Genomic DNA, 24,617 nt, shown 5'->3' on the forward strand with positions numbered 1-24,617 from the left:
CGGCCGTTACGGCTAAAAGAGTCCGTCCGCCGAGCGGCGCTGGGTAGAGCCGGGGGGCCTCGAGGCGGCTCGACCGGGGCTGGGTGTGCGGGGCCGTGTCCCACCGGGGCGGCTCCAGCAGCTCCCGGTGCCTCGGATGCCTCAGGTGCCGGTAGCGGCTCGGCGGAGGGATACGAGCGGGCGGAGGCGGCGCTGGCGCGCGCGGGAAGGGCGGGAGGGGGGCGCCGCGGGGAGCGGCGGCGGCGGCAGGAGGAGGAGGAGGGAGCCGGCACCGCGCTGAGGGGGTGAGCGCCGGGACGGGGCGAGGTGAGGGGGGACGGGGGGCTGCTGGCGTTGGGGATAAACTTTAAAACCACACGCGGTTATTGCTTGGGGAAGCGGAGTGCCGGGGAGGATGCTGAGAGCGGGCTGGGATCGCTGCTTGGTGCTGGCCTTGCGCTGCTTGTGGTGTGGGGATGATGGGTTTTAATCCCATACGCGGGTTATAAGTGTTTTTGTGTGGCTTGCTTTAAAATCAGCGCTATTTGGCGCTGCACCGTGCATAGGCAAACAAGGGTTTGCTGGTGGAGGGGCGCTGTCAGTGCTGTCACACGCTGTGTGTGTCTGTGGGAGCCCCTCGGGGGCCCGGCTCTTTCCAGGCCTTACCCCTTCGTTCCTTCATTTGCTGACGGGCCAAGGGGTGAGAAATGTCGTGGTTTGGTCAGGTTTGTGTTTAACGCAACGCTGGGGACCCTGATCCTGTGGTAATAACGGGTGCTTCAGCCTCCTCCTGGGGGAAGGTGACGAGGCAGGTTTGTTGCCCTCGCTGTGCTGCCAGCTCCCTGAGAGCCCAGGAGATGCAGTCGCTTCTGAGACCCAGCCTGCAGCGGGGTTTCTGTGAAACCACTGCTTGTGCGAGAACTGGAACTGACAGGGAGCTGCAGATAAATAGCTACAGCCGCAGTCACCGCTTCTCTAGGTTTACTCCAAAGGCAGCTTTACTTGAAAGCCAAGTCTGAGATACATCCCAGTACATGAGAGGAAAGTAACATGCCAGGACTAGGTGAGCAGGAGTGACTGCTTGCCTGAAAATAGCTTTAAATCGCTCATGGAACGAAATATTGTACGTGTTGTCCTGCCTCTTTGCAGGCTCTGATGGATAACAAGCAGCTATCGCATACGTAAAAGCGGTATTGCTAAGTTTGTGTGAGCACGTGATGACTGCTCTTACCACTTATAAGCGTTGTTTCCTCCAAACGTGTAGTGCCCGCGCTCCTGTGCACGATTTCAGCCAATGCTCGTGGTGGATAGTTCCCAGGTGCAGGGGAACACATGGAAATGGCATTTCGTTCATGTGGCACGGGCACAGGGCTCCTCTGCTGTACTTTAGGAAGTGTTTTGAATGGCATTAAAAAAGGGTTACGTTGCTTTACATATTTATGAGAATAAATCATTACTTGGATGAGTAATTTTGACATTCTCACGTAGGTAAGACTTCTTATGTTTGAAGATGCCGCTCTTCGGGAAAATAATTGTAATTAAACGGAATGGGACGGATGGAATTCACTTTCCACTCACTGCAAGTTCTTGTTTATTTGGAAGGTGAGAATGAGTTGAGTACTCGGATGCATTGAAATAATATTAATGAGAGTTCCTGCGGACAGAATCTTTTTAATATTTACTTGCAAGAAAGAAATGTTTGTATTTGTGAATGCTGTTCAAGGTAGGAAAAGTGGTATTGGACTAACATTACTTGAGCGGAACTTACTGTTTGTCATCACTTTTTGACCTTTCTGTGTTAAAAAAGTTCTTTTTTTTCCCCGAAGCTTCTGTCAAAGAGATCTGATAGAGCTATGAGATAACAAGTAATCTACATGTGACGTATGTACAATTAGCAAGTGGTGGCCAACCAGTGCAGAAGGGAAAGTGGCTTGCATTCAACTGTGATCGTACCAGTGCTTTTTTGCATTTATTTTATTTTTTTAAATTATTTTTTTGGTTCTCCAAGGCCTCAGTAATGGAATGCATGAGTTAGTATCAAGAATTGATAAACATTTTTACTTCTCTTGAACTGGGTTTGCTCAGCACTTCTCTGATTGATTGATTAATATCTTAACTAATTATCCAGTCCTGCATCAGATCCCGTAGTGCCAGTCTGTGGGAAGCACTGCAGTGTCAATAATACTCTTCTTTGGCTTCAGCAGAGCTGCCCAGGCAGATGATAATTAGTTTTAATGTCTTTTTAGGCTTGTCATGAACAGATTTTTGGTTATTTTACCTTTTTTCCAGTATGGATTCTCTGGCATTACAGAAACATAAGCTCCTGATATTTTTTTGTCACAGTTGAAAGCCTTAGGTGGTTCATTTCTTCCCGTTCATTGCCTAATGTCCTGCATTTTTTTTCAGACTTAATTGTCTTCAGGATCTCAACTCTTTTATCCAATTAAGGTGAATGAGTTCAACGCTCCCTGGTGGGTTAGGCAGGGCAAGCCTGCATTCTAACAATTTTGGCCACTAATGGTAATCTGCGGCTTCACACTGGAGCCAGTCCTATAATAATTGGCTTTACTGGCGGATGAAAGGCTGCTTCTCAGCCAGCTGTGCCATACTCAGACACTTTTTTTTTTTTTTTTTTTTTTTGATCTCTGTATTGTTAGCACTAGGACAGATTTTGGACAGAGTGTATTTTGCTGATAATGTGACTTAGAATCCAAGCTTTAGACTCCGCGTTTCTCTTTCAATCCTTCTTACTGCAGTGCTGTTTTTTTCCACCACTTTTCATCACAGAAATTAGCACCAAGTACAGCATTCCCCCCGTTTCTTACCTGGAGAACTTAGTGACTACTCTCTTGCCTTAGGTCTGTTGGCATATATTAAATGTATGTGTCCAGAGAAAAGTGGTGGAATTTGAACTGCTGATCACATTCACTTTTTTCTTTGGTGGAGAAAAGGTTTCCCTGGGGTAGCAATAACTTTCTGGCTTTTTCCTAGTGTTCCAAACTCTGTTGGTGCAATAGACATCACATTAAGTATTTCATTCAATGTATTTTCTTGTCCCTTTGTTCTTCTGTATACAGTCATACAAATTATTAGCGGAAATTTGGGATGTCAAAGCACCAAATTCTACAGCAGTGAGATTTTTTTGTCTTCTCTGCATGTCTGTAAACACAAATTATATTTTCACCTCTAGGAGAACAGAATGTGACATCCGCATCCAGTTGCCTCAGGTCTCGAAAGAACATTGTAAAATTGAAGTAAATGAAAACGAGGAGGTAAGATATGCATATTTTAATGATATTTGTATTGCATTGTTGCATCTCATCGGGCTACTGAAATTTTTGTTTTATTTCTAGGCAATCTTGACAAATTTAAGTACGGTAAATCCTACGCAGCTGAACGGTAGCTGTTTTCAGCAACCTGTACCTCTGAAGCACGGAGATGTGTTAACTATTATTGATCGTTCTTTCAGGTAAGTGCCAGTGACAAACTGTCTCTGACGGAGACAATGCCTTGATCCTAGAACATGTTCTGCAGCCAAACAGTGTGGGGAACTCTGGACAGTCTCTACCTGCCAGATGAAGATACAGGAGATAGCAGTAGATGATTGGGAAAACCTAAAACATCATTTTACCATTTTCAGAAAGATAATTTAGTTTATTTTGTATCTCTTTACAATGTCTTATAGAGCTTCTTCAGAAGGCAAGACGGCTTAAAGATTTTTTTTTATTACTTTTATATATTATATTAAGCTAAATCAATAAAGATAGAATTGTCTGGAGAGATCATTTTGATTTTGTTTCAAGGACAAACACATTTCTAGGAGAAGAGAATATTTTGATGTAGTGAAAGTATTTTAAAGCAATATGTTGGTATTGCTGGGAGTGGGACAACTCTTTCTAGGTCATTTATCTTAATCATGGGAATTTAGTCATCAGCTATTTAACCAAAAAATGCTTGTTTTTATTTTTAAAATATTTCATCCAGGTTTGAATATCCTCTCCAATCAACTCCAAGAAAAAGGCGATCCAGATCTCCAAAAGATGAAACGCGGCAGGTAAATTTGTGGTGACAGGCTTACTTATAAGTACATCGGTATCAGTATTGATAAGGATAAATTCTATTTCCCTGTTTCGTTGTGGGTTTTGTCTGTTTTTTTTTAAATGAGGAATATGTTTTCAATCGTAGGCTAGCTTTCTGTCTGAAAACGCAAATGAACTCGTATCTTTTTTAAACTCAATATATTATTTTTAGAGTTATCAGTTTCTATTAATAGATATATTACTCACCTATTAAGATTATAGGCAACCTATTGAAACTAATCCTTATCTTCTTTTGAGGAGAGGATAGGATGCAGGAAACAATGTTGGATATACTTGTACTTTTAAATGGGGATGTTTGCCCTAGAACCTGAGCATTTTTTTCCTCCAAAAGTATGTTGTTTTATGTGCTAGTAAATTGTTGGAATTTATAAATATCAAACGAAGTTTATCTTTTAATAATTTATTTGCATGTTTCTTTTTTTCATTCCCAACAATGTTTTAACCCTTCAAGGGGATATTGCTACTTAGTGAGTACTGTGGCTATTGAAGATTTTTGTACGTTATGTTTCTCTTATTTAAATAAAATTCTTCCACTAGGTCTGGTACAAAAGTGAGCTTAGAATGTGCTTGTACATGTTCATATGCTACAGCTGCTTTTAGAGCTAATAATGATAAAACAAGACTTGAGCTCTTGCTGTGTGGAGTATTGGTTAGTGTTCTTAACTGGTGAAATGCTCTATTTTAATTTGAGTGCTTTTAAACCTGTTCAGGATGCAGTGCTTACACATTTATAAATTTAGTGTTTTTCAATGTTCAGTAGAAAGCTAAATAAATATTTGTTGCTCTGCTGTAATGTTGTACAAATTTACAGGTTCTTCATGTTCAGCAGGTGGCAGAAGTGGAGTTATTACATAAGCAAACTTCAGGATCTAAAAGATCTTCAGGTTGGTACCTGTATTAGAGGGGGGTTGTGTTCATCTTCCTCCTTAATTTTATTTTAATTCTTAGCATATGGAGGAAAAACAAGGTTGAAAAGAGCAAAAGAAATATATTTAAAGATTTTTCAAACTGAGCACAGTACACATTCCTGTGTCAGTGTACTACTGCATTGTACTTAAATGCTGTGATTTACCCATGCCAGGGGAAAACACATTGTTGCCTTCTGACAAATGGGCAGTAACACTTTTTGAGAAACAGTATTGAAAGCTTTGCTGAAATCCCAAAAGATCACGTTTAAAGATCTCCTTCCTACCCCCCCATCTCCTTTTCCAAAAGTTGATCAGTGTGCTTTTTCCTTGTCTGTTAGTCTCTACATCTTTACGTGTATTTCCCGTTGCATCTAAGAGAAGTGGACGTGTCAGCATTTGTTTTAGTAGATGTTCATGCTGGTATATGGCAGTGTTGAGACTGTGGATGTGTAAATGTTCACAAGGGCTCAGCTTCTTAGAAAGCTCAGCTGGCTTAGAAAGGCAACTTCTTGGATGAACCCTACTAGTTGACTGCTCTGTGCGTGGAAAATGTGAAGTGAAGCATGTTACTTCAGGCCTCCAGCATGCGTGCGGTCACTTGCTCTGTCTCATTTGGGAGGTGCTAGCTCTGTTTTATTGTCTTGCTTTACCCTAGAGAAGCATTGGTACAGTTAAAAAAAAAAAAAAAAAAAAAAAAAAAAAAAAAAAAAAAAAACAGCACCTGGGTAAATGCAAGACAGAAAACTGACTGAATTGTGGAAAGCTGATCTCAGTGATTGTTTAGTTCTGGGTTCACAGATTTGTCTTGTGGCAGCCATGAAAGATAGGTATATAAGCCACCGAAGAAAAACAGCAGCATGAAATACAAATTGCCTTATCTGAATGTGGGATAAGGTCCAGATTGCAACTTAAAATTTATTAAACATTTCACAACTAATGTTTTTATTATGAGAGAATTGTTATTGTAAACAGCTTTGTGCACGGTCCTATATCCTGGAGCCTGGTTGCTAGTCTTGGTAGAGGAAAGGAGGGAATTCTCATCTGTATTTAAGGAACTTTACTTATGTTTCTGCTTTTTTTACATAACTTTGTTTTTGCTTTGCTTATGCTGTAGATCATTCTGAGTGCGAAGAACAAAATGCTGATGAAAATAAACAAAGTACAGAGGAAAATATGTCCAAAGCCTTACCAGTTAAGCTACAAACACCTAAATCTTCATATAAGATAAAACAATCTATTAAAAAGCAAACTGAAATGTCTCCCTTTAGTAAACTCTATGAAACACTGAAACATGAGATTAAAGTGAAAAAAACTCTGCAAGGAGGAAATGTACCTGAAAAAGCTGGAAAAGAAGGTGGTAAGGGTGCCCTGCAGGAACCAAGTGCTCAAATTACATCAAGTTGTGATCTTGTAAACCCGACTAAAGGAAAAGAAAATGGCATAAGTGAAAATAATGAAGAATATAAAATGAAACAAGAAGTAATTAGTTCAGAACTTAATCAAATCTCAGTGGTAGGAAGTGCTACCAAGAAATGTTTTACCAGAAGTCCGCAAACTTCTGTTTCAAAGGAGATGACAAAAAGTATTCGCAGGAGAAGTAACTTGCAAGATCATAAGGAAGAAAGTACGCCAGGTAAAGCTAAAGGCACTGAAGTTACAGCCAAAACACCCAAACCCAGTAAGGAGAATGACAGAAATGCAGCATGTCTGCTGCAGCCATGCTCCATAGAACGCTTGGGTTATGCGGATGAGGTGAAAATCTACAACTCTGCAATAACAGCAGAGAAAATAGCACAGACAACAAACATGACAAACGTTTCTGAAGTAGACAAACATGTTATGTCTACACCAACCCCCAGAAGGAAGAGTCCTCGATCTTGTTTCATGTCACCTACCAACGAAGCTACTGGGGTGGGTTCTGTAAATATTGGTACTCCGACAGCTCGAGGAGATGTGCTGTTGGAACTCAAGTCTTTTTCAGAAATTTCAGCTGAAATTCAAAGGGAAGATTTAGTGTGCAGAAACGATAGCCTCCAACAACTGCCTTTGGCAGAAAATAAATGCATAAAACAGAGACGAAATAGTAAACAACATACACCAAGAAAATCAGGGAAAGTAGAAGTGCTGAAAGAAATCTGTGATCAGACAAATGTAGATTCAAAAAAGAGAGATTCTGAGTCTCCTGCTTCTAATTCCAAGAGTCCCAGAAGAAATGTCAGGCAAAGTAAAGAATTTTTAAACAAAAGCATCCATTCAGAGACACCAACTTCAGGAGAGTTAACATCAGAACTGGCATCTCCTGCTAGTCAGAAATCCAGCTCTGGAAGAAAAAGGGGTAGGCCGAGGACCTCTGAACTGCGAACTGAGAAAGCACTGGAGACAAATGCAGTTGAAGAACACAACAATAAGACTGTAGACAGACAGGACAGTGGAACTCAACAAGATCTGACCACCAACGGGTGTAATCAGAAATCAGATTTGGAAGATGCCAGTGTTCTAAGACCTCGGAGATTATCATCAAAAAGGTCTTCAGGAAGTGCTAGTGTACTGGAAGGCAACGAGGCTGTTTCAGAAATGAATGTTTCTGACCTGTTGGCTGAAGAAGAATCAGGTAAATAGATTTTGCGCCTTGTTGGCACTTAATTGGAGAAAATCTCTTAGTTTTCGTGAGAATATTTCCATTTAAATATATAATTAATTGCTGACACGTTGGTTCTGTAACATTTATCATGTTTTTATATATATGACCCTAAAAATAACCAATAATTTCTATAAAATTTTCTCCAATTGAATGTAAATGAGTTACTTTCTAATATGTTTCTGACTTTAAAATGCCCAAGTAAGCATTGTTTCCTGTGCTGGTTAAAATGGTGACTTCCTGGATTCTTTGATTTGTGGAGATATATTCAATTATTGCTATTTTTTGTTTAGGTAACACAAAAACAGTATCTCAGAAGAGGAAGAGCGGTGATCTGTTACCTCAGCCTTTAGGCAAGAGAAAAAGAGTGTCTTTTGGTGGTCATCTAAGTCCAGAGCTCTTTGACAAAAGTTTGCCTCCCAACTCGCCCCTTAAACGAGGTGCGATTCCTGCAAGACTGAGCTTACCGTTTGGAGGCTCCCCACGAGCAGTGCTGAAAAAGGCTCAGGGGCTGAAGCACTTTGCAGTCCAGGTAAATAAATGCTGAGGCTAATTGAGTTGATAAGCTAAGTAGTGCGAACAGAACTTGTAAATTCAAAGACTTCTAAAAATTAAAAATGAATAATAAAGATGTATGTTAGGAAGTGGACATATTCATTGGGAATTAAAATGGTATTTTTTAATCAGTGTTTTTAAACTTTTTCCTCCAAAGGAGGATGTGCAGCTTATTGTTCGTCTACCTCTCTCTATCCAGTGGGTGTGTTTCATTTCACCACACGTTTTTGCTTGTTCTCATGTATGTTTAGGAGTATATTTGTGTGCTTGTGCTTAACAGCAGAATCTACTGGCACCAGTTAATCGTAAATAGCAGAAAACAGACGCAATCTAGAAAGAGTAGTTTGTTGCCAGACTATGCAAGCTATGGCCATGTGGCTTGGCCAGAAGTCTAAAAACATTCAGCTGCTGATTTAAACTAGTGAAAGCCTGTAGTGCACTTTATGGGAATAAGACTGTTTTGAATAAACTAGAGTAACAAAGTTAATTTGTTCAATTGGATTTGCACAGGCTATTGGAGGCTTTTGAAATTTAAAAGTTGTTGCCAATTTGCTTTCTTCTTAGAGAGTAACATCTAAGGCTTTTTCAACTGATCTGATGATATTTTATACTATTGCATTTACTTTTCAGAGATAGAAAAGAACATCTGTAGTTTAGCTTTGCACAGTAATTTTTTATTTTTTTTTTTTTTCTACCAGGAACTTTCTGTATGTTTGCAAAAAGAAAAAATGTCACCAAAAAAATTGCCAGCCCAGACACCCCCAGCTGCCTCTTCCCCTGACTGTGGAAAAGCAACACCGCAGCTTCCTACAGGCTCTCCAGCACCTTACACAAAAGGACGTTTCTCTGTTTCGCACATCACAACACCATCGCCAATTGCAGAAGAGCAGAACGGTGTTGCAAAAGATATGAATACAGGGGAGAAAAATGGTGCCCTAGAGAAAACACCTAAATCTAATCGTGTTAGCCAAGATGATGAAACCTCAGTGGCAACACCTAACAAATTAACAAGAAGTTCACGACGTAGTTCAAAGAAGACTCCCATGAAGAGGAGGAGTGGTGCTGTAGCAGTTATCAATTCAAAAAGAAGAAGCGGTGCCTCTACTGCCAACTTGCTAGGTTTGTTTCAGCAGTTAATTTTAATATGATTTCTACTGCTTTAAAAAACAGCTACAAAACTGAAGTAGTCCTATTATTAGTTTTATTCTGAGACCACCAAATGATCGATGTATATTCTGATGGTTTGGGGGATTTTTTTTTTGAATCATCTGAGAATTGCAAAATTTTATGTTCTCACACTTACACATTGCTTTAGCAATTAGATTTATAACATGGTATTTAGAACACAAATCCAGAAACTCAGAAACTGAAAAATGGTAGAATTAAGGTTCTGTTTGTTAGGTTAATTGCGGTATTGATCCTCCAAGTCCCTCAATTTGGAGTAGTACATAACTGATACAATTTCAGTTCAATAATTTTTGTTGGTGAAAACATGCATTTTACCTGTATTCAGCTTAGTTTCTTTATGCCTTTTTCCCTAGCCAGTTCACACGCTGTCAGTTGTAGACTGGACTGCCTGTAACTGTTGGGTGTATGGCAGACATGGATGATAACCATTGAGACACAAATATTTTAATTGTTGAACTTTCAAATTCAAATGTTGGTCAAAATAGTTTTGATACCATTGGAAAAATTGAGAGGGAATCTGGTTCTTTAAAATTTAATCTTTATGAAAACACTTAAAGATGAGGTGTCTTTAATTTATGAAAACAAATTATATCAATTTAACTCTTTCAAAGTCAAATTTAAAATTTCCCATCAATATCAACATTCATCTGGCAATTTATTATTCTTTGCTGTCTTCATTTTTTGTAGAATCATTTTAGAGTTGTGAATAACATGCTGTGTGCAGTGTCTGTGTGCAGTGTCTCAGTGATAGTCCTATTATATGGTGAGATAAAATCACAGGCCTTCCTGGTTAATCCTGGATATGTTTCACTTAAAAACAAAACAAAACAAAAACAAAAACAAAACAAAACATTTTTTTGCTCTTAAACCTTATATTCTGTTAAGGAAAAGTTCAGGTAAAATAAAGTGCAAGACTGAAAGGCTTATGGCAAATTTGTAATGAGGAAAATATTTCACAGAATCGCAGAATATCCCGAATTGGAAGGAACCCACAATGATCATCAAGTTTAACTCCTGGGTCCTTAAATGACCGCCCAGAAAATCAGACCACATGTCTGAGAGCACTGTCCAAATGCTTCTTGAACTCCAGCAGGGAGTGAGGACAGAATGAGGTCAGCACTACGTTCCAGAATCTGTGCTGTATGATGCTTTTTGTTGTGGAAACGGGCTGGATGCTTGGACAGTCAGTCGTTAAGATTCAGCTTGCAATTGTGTTTTCCAATTGAAAGCGTTTTCCCATAGCTCTTGAGCATAGTTTGATATTGCTGTTACCAAACATTCAGACTTCTAGTTCTGATTTCTTACTGCAGCAAATCCTTTGGAATCATAAATAGCTGTGAACTCCTGTTTACACAGCTGACAGTTAAGGTTATTGTGTCTGTTTTGCTTTGTAGTTGCGAAATCTTGGGCAGAAGTGGTAAAATTGGGTGTTGCAAGACCACAGGCAAAGGCCGTTAAAAAACATGCCCCAAAAGGAAGACCAATGAAGAAGACAACACAGTCGCCAAAGGTATTTGTTTTACTTCTTTTTAAGGTTTGGGGGTTTGCTTAACCTTGAAACAGCTTGTTGGCATTTAACTGCAGAAGCTGGAAGTTTGAGATTTTGGCAAGATGTTAAATGGGTATTGGTGTCTTTCTCACAGCGTGTAAATCTACTTGAATTTACTGAACTGTATTAATTCAAAACATCTTAAGAATATATCTAAATAACCAATTGTGTTGTGTGGATGGAGTAAGTATTTGTCCCTTGTCTACAGTTGAAGCTGTAGTGCTGTTTGAAAGAGGTTCTGTTACGGTTTAACCACTTTACGTGGTGGTGAGGTTGGTCGTTGGATGATTGTGAAGGTCTTTTCCAACCTAAAGGATTCTATGCAGGTGGAAAGGAGCAAGACTGAAGCACTCTCAGGATAATCCCTGAGCGTTTCTGAAAGCTAAGAAAACTTGTCTCAGATGCTCATTGAGCATAGTCACTCAAATCTTAAATGAATATATGAGCTGCATTTCACAACGAATCAGCCCTTTAAAGTAGCTGCAATTTAACACTTCTGTACGCCCAGCAGTCTGTATTAGCTAAACATGACCAGTAAATTTGTGGAATCTCTTGAGTGATTCTGGCTAGGTTTTAAATAAAAGGGATCTTTGTGTCCTAATTTTTATTTATTTTTTTCCTTTATAGACTCCAGAAAGAAAAATAAAAGGTCATTTTAGCACAGGTCACGCAGAGTCTCCTGCTACAATAGTTGTAGGTAGAGCGTACTCTACCACTGTTAGAATGGCTGGACAGGTCCCTAAAGTGGTGAAAAATCCAATCTTGAAACAAAACTTGAATATGGATGAGAGCTTCACAGGTACGTTGTGAGATTTTTAAAACCTGTTACTGGTTCTGCCAACTGTGCTTTTTTTTTTTTTTTTTTTTTTTTTCCAAAATAAGTGCTCATTTTTCTGAATATAATTTATAGGGCTGGCTGAGATGTTTCAAACTCCAGAAAATACGAGTGGAAAAAGATCACCTTCGAGCACTGTTCATAACAGTGATTTTACACCACCGTGCACCTCAATGGACATTTCTGAACTGCACACTCCTGAAGAATCTGGTATGGTTGTTAATGGGAAAGAAATATTAAAGTATACTTTGGGGTAGCTGTGTCTGCAACTCACTGACAGCGTGTAGCCTAATGCTAGGCAGACTTAGTGTAGAGATAAAGCATCTTGCAACCATTGATTTTTTTATTTTTTTTATCGTGTATTGGAGGATATTTTTCCAGTAGTTCCAGTTCATTTTTTGGTAGGTGTTTTTTTTATTCATTCAGTTTTATATCGAACTTGTAAATGCTGAAGTATTGTTTCAGACAAACCTTGTGTTGAAGCATGGCAATCCTTTAATCAATCGTCAGGGGATACATCTAGATTCAATGACAAAATCCTACGGCAGGGAGTGGTTATGCTGTATAATTTTGCAAAGATTCTACTTAAGAAAAATGTCAGATTAGGAAGATTTGTGTTAAGATGATACTTAGCTTTTTTTTCTGTCTTTTGCATACGACTTTGCATATCAGTCGTGTTCCTGAATAACTTAGAATTCTTTAAATTCTGTTTTACTAAGAATTTAGCAAAAGTGAGCATCTAGTGAATCACCAACAAAAATCAAGAATGAATTATCCAATATTCAGAGTAGTAATACTAATGATTTTTATCAGATTAAATAAAAAATCATCAAGGTTTTTTAGGCTTAATTTTTTTAACGTATGCTGTGCCTTGTAGGAGCTAATTGTCTTCTTGCTAATTATCAAACCAATTGCTGAAACACAGTTTTGGATTTAGCTTGTAGAAAGCTTTGGCTGATTGAATCCATTTTTTACTTAGTTATACAGCGATTGGAATGTTTGGATTTTCTGCTTAGTTTGTTTGCCAAATTAGATAAACCTACTGTTTATTTCAGGAGAGATGATGGTGTCACCATTAAATACTCCAGATGCTTCAGAGCAGAAACTGGATTGTCAAGACATTTCCTATTTGCTGAGAGAGAAGGAATCTCCAAAGTCTGTGTTTGACATAATATCCACCAAAACTCCTGAAAGAAGAAGAGCTGTGCTGGAAGAAGATCTTGATGTGGATAGCGTGTCAGTAACTGCAGAGAAACAAGCCTCTCGGGTGAAATTGGCAAGTAAAAGGAAAACTCCAGATCAGAAATTGGAGTCAGTCGAGGTTGTATCAGGCATCAAGCAGCTATTAAGAACCCCAAAGAAGAAGCCAGAACCTGCAGAGGTTCTGTCGGGCATCAAGCAGCTCATGAAGACCCCCAAGCAGAAACCAGAGCCAGCTGAGGTCCTGTCGGGCATCAAGCAGCTCATGAAGACCCCCAAACAGAAACCAGAGACTGTAGAGGTCCTTTCGGGCATCAAGCAGCTCATGGAGACTCCGAAGCAGAAACCAGAGCCAGCTGAGGTTCTGTCGGGTATCAAACAGCTCATGAAGACCCCAAAGCAGAAACCAGAGGCAGCTGAGGTCCTGTCTGGCATCAAGCAGCTCATGAAGACCCCCAAGCAGAAGCCAGAGCCTGTAGAGGCCTTGTCAGGCATCAAGCAGCTCATGAAGACCCCGAAGCAGAAGCCAGAGCCAGCTGAGGTCCTGTCGGGTATCAAGCAGCTCATGAAGACCCCCAAACAGAAACCAGAGCCAGCTGAGGTCCTGTCTGGCATCAAGCAGCTCATGAAGACCCCCAAACAGAAACCAGAGCCAGCTGAGGTCCTGTCTGGCATCAAGCAGCTCATGAAGACCCCAAAACAGAAGCCAGAGCCAGCTGAGGTCCTTTCTGGCATCAAGCAGCTCATGAAGACCCCAAAACAGAAGCCAGAGCCAGCTGAGGTCCTTTCTGGCATCAAGCAGCTCATGAAGACCCCCAAGCAGAAACCAGAGCCTGTAGAGCCTACTGATTTCCTGTCAGGCATCAAGCAGCTCACAAGGACCCCACAGCAAAAACTGGAACCTACTACAGATGAAAATGCCTTACAAAAATTGCCGGAGACTCCAGTACAAAACAAGGAGGTAGTAAAAGATGTGACAGGAGTTAATTTAATCCAGAAAAATCCAAAATTGAAACATCAGCCAGTAGAAGACATGGTTGGGGTCAGCCGTATTTTCAGAACTCCAAAGGAAAAAGTTGAACCCATAGAAAATATGTTTGGAATTAGTAGATTAGTGCAAACTCCAAGAGAGAAATATCATCCAGTTGATGACTTTGTGGGTCTGGAGAGGCTTATGGCAGAAGCCAGACAGAAAAATTCTGATTCTGAAGTGGACTATGTTGGAGTTAAGGAAATGTTTGATGCATCAGAGGAAATGAAGGTAAAATATTTTCTTTAGCTTCTGGAAAGAGTTTATTTAAGCTTGGAGCCTGTGGTTGAAGTGAACTCTTAGGCCATCTAATAAGACATGTTTTATATCATTGTATTTTCATTAAAATATCTCATGCACAAGACCTGTGGCTGACAAAATACCTTCTGGAAGAGCACCTGATGTTTATTTTAAAACAGTAAAGTTGGCAACCTGTGTTTTCCTTGGTAGCTTTGTTCAGGTGAATGGGTAAAAACTAGAAGATGCAGCTGATTACAAATTTGAAGGAGCACTTTTTTTCTAGTCATTTGTTTCTGTTATGTTTAAAGCACCCTTAAATTACTTACAAACTACAGTGGAGTTCTTTCTGTGCCTTCCTTTTCATAAGTGGGATATATGCATGTTTTTTTTGTACAGCTTCTTCATAGCTTGTAGATTAAATTCAAAACACTTTTTTTCTTTAAACATCCAAGAGCACTGAGCTTTTGCCAAAATTTTGTGTTACCATGTAGTCAGTTGATTGCTCTTCACACCCATAAGGCTTTCATTCACTGCTTGCTGAATGGACACCAATTCTACTCTGTTTGCTTGTATTAGTATGTACTTTGTTTAGAGGAACCCTATCTAAATGGCTGCTGAGGCTGCTCTGGGTTACCATTTTGACCTTACAATTCGCACCTTCATCACTCTTGTCATTTGTGTATTTTATTAGCATTGATTTTTGTTGACTCCCAGATCCATAGATTAAAATGAGTATTGCTGGTCTGTGTAGAACTACAATAAAACACTTCAAAACATTCAAATGATTTAGATTCAATAATCCTCTTTTTCTAATCTTACTAGACAATTTTCAGCCCATTTACTGAATGGTTTTTAAAACTCTACTATGTTGTCTTTCACTGTAAAAACTGCTACACTAGCTCAGATAAAAAGTATTAAGTTCAATTTTGTGCTAGTACCAAATATATGATGCAGTTAGCAAACGAAGTTGGCTTCATTTTCTCATAAAGTACTTGGCAGGACTTTTTTCAACTGTTTCACTCCTAATTTTCTATTAGTTAGTTATTTCTTGTCCTGTCAGAAACACACAAATGTATTGATTATTGCTTATTTCCTTAGGTCAGGTCAGAAAATGTTATGGATCCTAAGCAAGAAGATGCTGTAACTGCTTGTACTAATGGCAGTCATGAGTATGGTAAGTACAAATACTTTTATTTTAACTAGAGTAATAATGAATATACAGGACTGTGTGTTGTTAGTGAAGTTCCAACACGTTGTAAAAATTCCAAATCATATAGTATGGAAGGAGCAAAGCAAGCTCAGGGAATTTGAGTAGTAATCTGTAACAAACATCAGTGTTGACATTCTACTGGTGTTAAAGAAATGGTGTAGTAGTTTGATGTAATAACAGTGGCATCTCCAAACATACCAGTGTTTAAAAAAAAAAAAAAAAAGACAAAAACAAACTAACAAACAAACAAAAAAAAAACCTTGATAAGGTATCCACTTAAAATCACCTTTATTTGCAAAGACTTTCAAAATATATCTTAAAGCCTGAGTGCTACCTGTCAAATAAAACAAATAACTCTGTGTACTAAACTGGGTTTTATTCTAGGATTCTGTTCAAATCCCTATTACTTCCTCAAATTAAATATGATTCATTTGAGCAAGACCACTTTACTAGGAAAATTAAAACTCAAGAGATACTTTGATCAGGCATAGTAATGTATAACTTTTGATTGTGCTCTTTTCTATATTACAAACTTTGTAGGGGGGAATAAAACTGTTTTAGAAGACAAAGGAAATACTTCGCAAGATAAAGATTCTCAACAAAAGTTGTCAACTAGTGAAGACCACTCTACCCAGAGACTAACAAGGGGCAGATCAAGGAAGACTGTACATCCACCTTCAACAAAGCAGTGTGAAAAGGATTTAAATTCAAAAGAATTGCAAGGTCTGGAGAAAATGAGCATCCAAGAAGAGACGGGAGAGATCAGTACTTCAACTTCAGTAGCTAAAAATACAGGAAGAGGAAGGAGAACAAATCCATGCATGCAAAAAGAAATTGTTTCAAAGCATCCTGATGAGAAAACAGTTAAAACCGTTTCACTTGTGGAAAAGCAAGTTGATACTCAAAGACCGAGAAGAGGTAAAACTAAAGAACCAAAGGAGTTAAAACATCCTAGTGAGGATCCTGAGTCTCGTGAAAAAGATTCTTCAGTGCTACAAAAAGATCCTGCAAATAGGAAACAGACTTTGCAGGAGTATGACATCAGTAGCACATCTGTAACTGAAGATGATCAAAGCAGAAAGACAGAAAGTGTATCTAGTAGCAGTCAGGATGAAAATCACCAACTGCAAACAGATTTAAAAAAATCTGAAAACACATCTGACAAAGGTAGTGTAGAAGACAGAGAAGAAATTCTTCTATTGCATCAGAAGAGGTCTAGAGGAATGAAAAAAATAGAAAACGCAGAAGCACTGCTTCCACCCAAAAGAGCAAGAAGAGCTAGGAATGAACAGGTTGAACAAGCTCCTTCAGAGGAACTTCATGGGACAACAAGGAAACTTCGTAAAGACCAATCAGCAAAATTACTACAAGGTGATGAGCAGACTTCTGGGACTGCCACCACAGAAGCATCTGGAAACAGAACTGAACTTGAAGTAAAGGTAACAGAAAAAAGAGGTAAGTCTTCAAGAAATGCTAGAAAACAGCCAACAGAAGTAAAAACAGACATGTGCGGGATGGCACTTGAAAATACACAGAATGTTCAGAAAGCAAAGGAGACTTCAAATGAAACCATTACCGAAACACAATCAGCCACCAAAAATGAGAGGAAAGTATCTCTGGGAGATGAAGCGGAAAATGCTCAGGAAAATACTACAAAGGCATCTCAAAGATTAAAGTCAGAATCACCTTCTGGAGAGACAGATAAAATGCCAGTTACTGTTCTCAACTTGGAATTCAAACAAGAAGCAAACAGAACTAGAAGCAGGAGAGGGAAAAAAGACTCTTCAGAGAAAAAGGCTGATGAATTTGCCCAGGATGTAAACAGCCTAGATCTTATGCTTAAATGTAAGTCAGAAACAGAGGAATCTTCTCCCAAAGAGTCTTCAGCCTCTAGTTGTGTCAAGCAGGCACACCAAGTAATGAAAGACCAGAACAACACAGCTGACACATCAGTAACTGCTCTAAACAGTGACAGCATTGCTCATAGACATCAAAAACAGACAAGAAATGAGCAGGAAGCAAATGAACCAAAGCAACCTGAAATCCTGCAAGAGAATCAAACACAAAATAATGGAACTACACATAGAAGACTTAGAGGCAGAAAAGTTAATTTTAAACTTGAAGAAGCCAGTTCCGAAGCTCTAGGAGAAGAAAGGAATTTACCTGGGAATGAGGAAGGAATGGCTTGCAAACATGATCAACGTGAGGCTTCAGAAAATCCTTTAGAAGTAAGGAGGAGCAGAAGAAGGCAAGTTGATTCCATTCCACAAGCAGCTTGTTCTACCTTTACAAAAAAAGAAACCTTAATTAAAGATCATAGTAAAGATGAGACTTCTACAAAAGATCAAGATCCAGCTTTGGAAGCTATTCCCTCTTCAACAGAAGAAGTTCCACTGAGAGGACGAAGAAGGCGAGAGGTTGCTGTAGCATCACAAACGGTGAGTTCTCTTTCTACCAGACAAAAACGTGGGTTGCTAGAAGGTGATGATAAAAAGATGACTGTGAAAGAAGATCAAAATCCAGCATTGGGAAATAACACTTTGCAGGCAAAAGCAAATGCATCAGCAAGGGACAAAAGAAAAGAGATTGATCTAGCAGCAGAGGCAAAAAGTTCAGCTTCTCTCCAGAGAAAACGTGGCTTGTCAGAAACTGATGATAAAGAGGAGAGTACTAATGAAGAACAAAATGTGCTTTTGGAATCAGTGTCCTGTGCAAAAGCAAAGCCATTAGGAAGGGGTAGAAGGAAAGAAACTCCTCCAGTGTCACACACAACTAATTCCATTTCTCTTAGAAGAAAACGTGGTTTGCCAGCAGATGATGGTAAAGAAGAGGCTTCTAAAGATCAAAATGTTCCATTAGGTGCAGTTGTTTCAAGTCTAAAAGATCAACCGAAAAGAGGCAGAAGGAATGAAGCTGCCATCTTGTTAGAAGCCACAATTTCTACTCCTGCTAAGGGAAAACGTAACTTATCAAAAGAAAGTAGCAGAAATAATAATAATAGGAAAGCTAAAAAAATGATTTCTGAAAAACCTTCTTCCGAAGAAAAAATTGATCTTTCAAAAGGGTACTCAGGGAAAAAGTGTAGTATCACTTCACTGGCTGTTAGTTCTAGTTCGCTTCAAGGTTTGCCAGAAGATGGTAAGAATGAAACTCCCGAAGAGCAACAGGGTATACTTTTGGAAGTAACCCAATCAGGAAAAGAAAATCCATCGAAGGCAGGCAGAAGGAAAATAGTTCCTTCCAAATCTGAAGAAACTAGTTCAACCTTTCTCAGGGAAAAGCTTGTCTTGCCTGAAGACAGAGGTCAAAACGGAATCCTTAAGGAAGGTGAAGGTACAGCTCTGGAAAATAACTCATCCCAGGAAAAACATAGGCAACTGAGAAATAAGAGGAAAAATGTACAATTCAAACCAGAGGCAGCTACTTCTCTTTGTGATAATGGCAACTTGCCTGAAAACGGCAACATTTCGGAAACGCAGTGTTTGATACCCACTGGTTCTGAAGAAAGTAATCAGTCTGGAAAAGGAAAAGAGGTTACCCCTACCCAACAGACAACTTCCACTTCTCGCAGAAGAAAATGTCAGTTGCCAGCAGATGATGTACCACCCAAAAAATTAAAATCAGGTGAGGGGGAAAAAAATTGTTTTCTATTTTCTACATATAGCTAAGTTTAGAATTTTGTACACGTTGTTATTACTGTTGCCTGCCATAGTGTAATGTAAATAGAGAGTGGGTCTTTAATGTAGCAAAGAGAGGTAAGTAAAGAAGGGGCTAGGTTATCCTGTACAAACCAGATATTTCTCCAAAGCAGAATGGATTGATTGTATGGCATCTGACAGCTGTATTCCTCTTCTGCTGAGTTATTCAAATGCCCTCATGCTCTTCTGCTCTCAATCCGTAACTTGCAGGTTAAATAACAGCAGTTAACTAACTTACAGGTGGTGATGAGCATAGCATGATAATTATGTTTGTAGCACCCATTGTTTGTGCTTGTTTTCTCCTAAATACCATCTAAGCTCCTGCTTTTTTATGTCCAGTTTTTGGGTAGCTTGTACGACTCATCAGTGCTGTAATGAAGTTGGTGCTAGAAGGGCTTGGAGCTGCATTTAAGCTCAAATGACAGCAGAAGTTCCACATATCTCTCACTTTTCCCGTTTTTCAGTTTTATTTTCCCCAAGCTAATAGAGCTCTAGCTTCAGACACTTGAAATATTCCCTAAACCTGTCAGCTGGATGTGATAAAATTTTAAAGATACCACGTTGTAATAAGAAATTATCGTCAAATAAATATAATCAAATGGAAATAATCTTTACAGATACACGAGGAATTTTCTGGCAGGTTATGTGCATTAATCCTATTGTGATTTGGCCATGCTTTCGTATCATTTCTCTTCGTCTCTTTATCTGTTACATGTGCTTATCCAAATGTAACACGTACATCTACTGTGCCAGGTTCCCATCTTGGTTTATTGACTTCACACTTCTGCTAGTTTTCACTTCTTGACACTACTACGTGCGCTCCCCAAAGGACTGATCTCTTCTGGTGCTTTTCTACCGGTCTGAATAGTTTCTTTTGGGGGGAGGTCCTTTTTCCCCACATGAATTTTAGTGGTGGTGCTTGGGTCGATGCTCATCTCTTGGAGAAGCTTCACTGGTCTGTGCCATCTAGATTCTTCCATAGGTGCCCAGTGTGTTTGTTACAACTACAAGCCTGACTTTGCAGTTCTAGCTGGACAATAAAATAGTTGCTGTACATTCATTTTTGCTGTTTTTTTCTTCAGTGTTATATATGTTTTAGTTTTACATATCAGTAGAAGAATTTTTAGCTAAAATAATAGCTAATTGGTTTTGGTGCTCTCATTAATGTTAACCTACTTTCAGAAATAGCTGTATGTCCTTGGGGACCTATTTTAAAGGATATTGGATGTGCAGAAGTGTGGGTTTTGTAACTGGTTTGTTGAACTCATAGATGTAATCTTTGGAACGTAGTCATTAGGGACATCTCCCTTAAAAAACAATGTAACTGAAGATTGACTTTCTACAAAATGCTTGATTTATGATGTAAATTTACATTTAATATTTCTGTCTACGAATAGAGAATGGTGAAAACAGATCACCCAAAACAGGGAAAAGAAACAAAACTGAAGAAAAACTTGAAGGCAACGTGAAGACAACTCAGACTGCTGGAGGGACGAACAGGACAACAAGAGCAAGCACAAGAGCAAGTGCAAGAACGAGAAAATAGACTTAACAGTTGAAGAGTCAGTTTTTAGAATGATTCTGTAAATGAAATTGGAATTTTTAATGTGACTTGACTTACGCTCAGATTTTAAGTTCAGATTTTGTAAAGCGATCACTGATGATATTATCAGAGTACTTTTCTTAATGTGTTTACAGATATGACGCCGCCTGTTTTAGTAGATACATATAGTGGTTCCTAAACCATGCGATGCTTGTGCAGAATGGCAAGCAGAAAAATAAATCTTTTATGCTCGTATTTATCCCCTTTTTTATGGTAATGAATACAGTAGCCAGGAAGCCATGTTACTTTACTGCCAGTGTAATTGTAAGCTATTTTCTGCTTAAATTTTATGTGCTTAAGTCTTATTTTTTCATTAAAGTTCTGTAAATATTCTTTTAAAAACTATAGATTTATTAGTAGAACTACTATGAATGAAAATGCTATTTTTTAAAGAAAAAAAACAATCATTTTACTGAGTACAGATTTGTAAGCCATTAAATTTGTAAACAATTTGGGACTTCTGTGTTTTGTGTTCTTAGGAATAATTACGGATGTAATTACTACTGTCCTCTTACAACCATATTTAATTTTTTTTAGCCACATGCCATAATTTTTGGAAGTGTAATGTGGGTGCCTCTGAAATGCAGGCAATTCTCTTGTACACATGGCCATGCTGTGCAGTGCTTGTAAAGGGAGGTGAGCACTAGGAAGAGGAGCAGTGAGCGTATGAGGTTGTGATGTTGCCCTTTTTTCAGAGCTGCAGCTGATGTGGAGTACTGAATGTGGTTTGGAGAATATTTTCTAATGGTCAGCGTCTGATGGCCTGTGTTGGTGTGCCCACATCTCAAAGGGTGATAGCTTTCTGCTACTCTATTAAATGCAAAAAAAAAAAAAAAAAAAAAAAAATTCAGCTCAGGTATCTAACTGCATTTTTAAGACCCCAATTAAGAACCTACATTTTCATATAGTCTAGGAGAAGTAATAGATTTCTATGGAAGACCAGATAGAGTTTATGTTCCTGATGTTTTTCTTAGGGCTTCTTTTGGAGAAGATGAATGGCTCTTTGGGCAAGTTCTGCTTTGTGAAATCTGCATTTTCAAGTGTTACCATAAGAGGAGTGAGGGGTTGCTTCCACCAGCTTAGATTTCAGCCTCTGAAATGAGAGGAGCATCTTCACCCAAAATGTTTAATTGGGTCTGTGGTGCAGGATTTATGATCATCCCAAATTCCAGGTCATGTAGTTTCATGCTTCTTGTATCAGCAACAACTCAAGCAGTAGGTCTAGACTAGTAACCTTGGAGTTTTACAGAATTTTACCAATTTTACTGGATCTATATGAAGTCCTTGCATGTTGAACAACTCCAGTTTTTCCTTGCACTCATTTTCTCATTTTCTCATGTTCTATTTGTGACTCAGTCTCCTTAACTGCAACAGGGAGACTTCACAAAGCCATTTTCATGAACCTAATCCTGTATCGGCCCCTACTGGCTGCTGCTTAGAAGTATCCCTTTCGGTTGGTTTGGTTGTTTTCCAAAGAAACCTGGTGATAGCCACCAACAGATTCAGAAGAGAAACAGGACAAAGCAGCTTGGCATTTGTAACCCCTTGAAGGTGATATGCTTTGGATCGATTTGTCATTTGGCTTGGTTGCTTTCCCTATGCAATGTGGGTAGAAAGAGGAAATAACTGCAGTGCTTTAACCTCTGGAAGCTCATGATATAAGTACACTTCCAGGTCAGCTCCACAGCCTTGCTGTCTTCTGTGCTCCCATCTGTAAATTTTCTCTGTTTTTGCAGTTGTGTAAGAGAAGCAAGTGCCTCTAAGTTGCTCTCTGTCATTTCAGTCTTTAATATCATCCCATAATTATTCAAGGCAGTAATTTCTAACAAATCAAAGTTAGAAATTAAGGCAGACCCCAATTTTTATTTTTATTTTTTATTTTTTTTTCAGAGTGAGAACAGGGCTGAACTCTTGTGCTGTGAGCAAATGCTCCATTTTAATTGCATCGCACACAGCCTTAATGATAAGGGATCATACCATCTTCCCTAATTTAGCTAGTACATGTTCGATAGTGAGGCGGCCTCCATACCAGAGGAGATGTAAGCCTTGGGCAGAGGCACGGAGTTGTGCGGGTAGAGGAAGAATACTTGCCAAGCAGCTCCTTAGCTGCTTTGTTTTGCATTCGTTAGCTGCAATTAGGATATAAGAGGGCGTCTTGGCCTCTGTGCCAAGCTGTGCAGAGTGAAGAGCTCGTCAGCGAGATGAGCAAACGGGCATTTTGTTTGGGTTTGTTTGGGTTTGTTGAGTGTCACAGGTTGTGCAAACAAGACATTCACCACACAAAGCTGTGCACGTTCTGCATAAATGTTACTCTTGACTCATTGGATAAAACCTAATTAAGGCTTTCCTAACGGGGCAGTATTCTTTTTTTTGCAGACCAAGTTCTTGAAAGAAGCAGGAGGGGGAATTCTCGTCTCCTTTTCACAAACCATTTCAAAAGAACTGAGAGAACACCCTAACTAGATAGCACCACTAGCAGCAAATAAATCATCTTTCATAGCACCTGGCACACTGCGTTAGGGTATCACACATCCCACCACTTCAGCTGTGGTCAGCACAGGTCTGCTGATGAGCGGGGGCTAACGAAGCGTGCCAGAAGCCGGGCTGTGACTGCTTAACCCCACTGCCACGCGGGGCCTGAGCTCGCTCCCCATGCAGCCACTCGGGCTTATTAATTGGGGCTGCGATCCACAGGAAAGTAACTGCTCTGTGGTTGTTTTCTGTTGAGCAGCTAATGCTCAGACTAAGTAAATTGACTTGAAATATCTAATTAATAAGTAAATAATAGTCCATAAAGAGCAGCTGACTCTGTCTGCTGAGATACTACAGAAATGGGGCCTTGCTTAGCAAAAGAAGTCCTAACGGCCTTTTGGGGCAGTGCAAGAAATTCCCCACTAAAGATGATTGTTAGTTTTGTCCTTGCTTTTATTCTAATAACCAGTCTCATCCTAACTCACACTGGCAGAAAGAGTGCCACACTCTTGTTTTAAGACAGTATCTGTGACTTTCATGCAGCAGAATTGGTAATTCTACAGGTTACATTAAAGGTTTTAAACAGGATTTTAAACTCAAGTATTTGGTGTCTCTGATTTGTTTTGAAGTCTGTCTCTTCAAAACTAGTAAACTGATATACATGTATATATATATGTATATATATGTATTTTAACAAGTTTTAAAGATCAGCAGCCTATGCACATCATTTTGGGGAGCAATGGTAACAGTGGTTTGAAGTAAATTATGCATCTGTTTAACACAGTATAGGAAAAAATAACCTACTTTAGTAGTAGAATCTCAGAGAAAAGCAAAGTCCTACCAACACACCTACAAAGAGAACAATCTCCACTGAACCATACACATGCAAACGTTATAACCTTATTAAGAAATACAGCTGAACATAGGCATATTTTCTGATACTAATTAATATATATATTTTTTCTCCAGTGATTTTGTCTGATATCTCATTTTTTGTTTGCTCCTAGTTTGTGACTATGTATATGTAAAGTATGCATATAAAGTTATCAAAGTTATACACTTATATATATTTTTCAGAGCTGAGTTACCAATTTCTGAACATACTAAACACATAATTAATACTTGATATACATTTAATATCTCTGTGGCAGTGAATTAATTTATTTTCTACTTTTATATTACTATTTAGTACAAGCTAAACATAAGTAAAGAAAAAATGGTATCCATCCCTAGGCGTGTTGACCAGATCTGTACCATTACAGTAGTTCAGGGGGACAGGTGGTCAACCTTCATCTCGTGAGACTCACAGCCTCACAAGGAAAAAAGTAAGTCATAGGATTATTTTCTGTAACATAGTACGCATAAATATCTTGCAATTTGCTCTCAAGAATAGCTAGGAGTCTCAAGTTAAC

At 39.0% G+C, this 24,617-nt stretch overlaps 1 protein-coding gene across 2 annotated transcripts; it reads left to right on the top strand.

The window, feature by feature from the left end:
- The first annotated feature begins 227 nt into the window (after positions 1–227).
- On the top strand, positions 228–21,023 carry MKI67 (marker of proliferation Ki-67). Of its 2 annotated transcripts, none has more exons than XM_032191297.1 (16): positions 228–284; positions 1,468–1,581; positions 3,170–3,251; positions 3,333–3,448; positions 3,964–4,033; positions 4,891–4,963; positions 6,102–7,598; positions 7,919–8,157; positions 8,879–9,299; positions 10,763–10,878; positions 11,545–11,716; positions 11,828–11,962; positions 12,808–14,213; positions 15,321–15,396; positions 15,973–19,056; positions 20,528–21,023. In XM_032191297.1, the coding sequence occupies exons 2-16, from the start codon at positions 1,490–1,492 to the stop codon at positions 20,674–20,676; spliced, it is 7,728 nt and encodes a 2,575-aa protein (XP_032047188.1). In that variant the 5' UTR covers positions 228–284; positions 1,468–1,489; the 3' UTR covers positions 20,677–21,023. The 2 variants fall into 2 exon arrangements, with proteins under 2 accessions (XP_032047188.1, XP_032047189.1); XM_032191298.1 differs by having other exon boundaries at positions 4,906–4,963.
- Positions 21,024–24,617: the final 3,594 nt, after the last annotated feature.

The sequence above is a fragment of the Aythya fuligula genome, chromosome 7 (assembly GCF_009819795.1).
Source record: "Aythya fuligula isolate bAytFul2 chromosome 7, bAytFul2.pri, whole genome shotgun sequence".
NCBI classification, from domain to species: Eukaryota; Metazoa; Chordata; class Aves; order Anseriformes; family Anatidae; genus Aythya; species Aythya fuligula.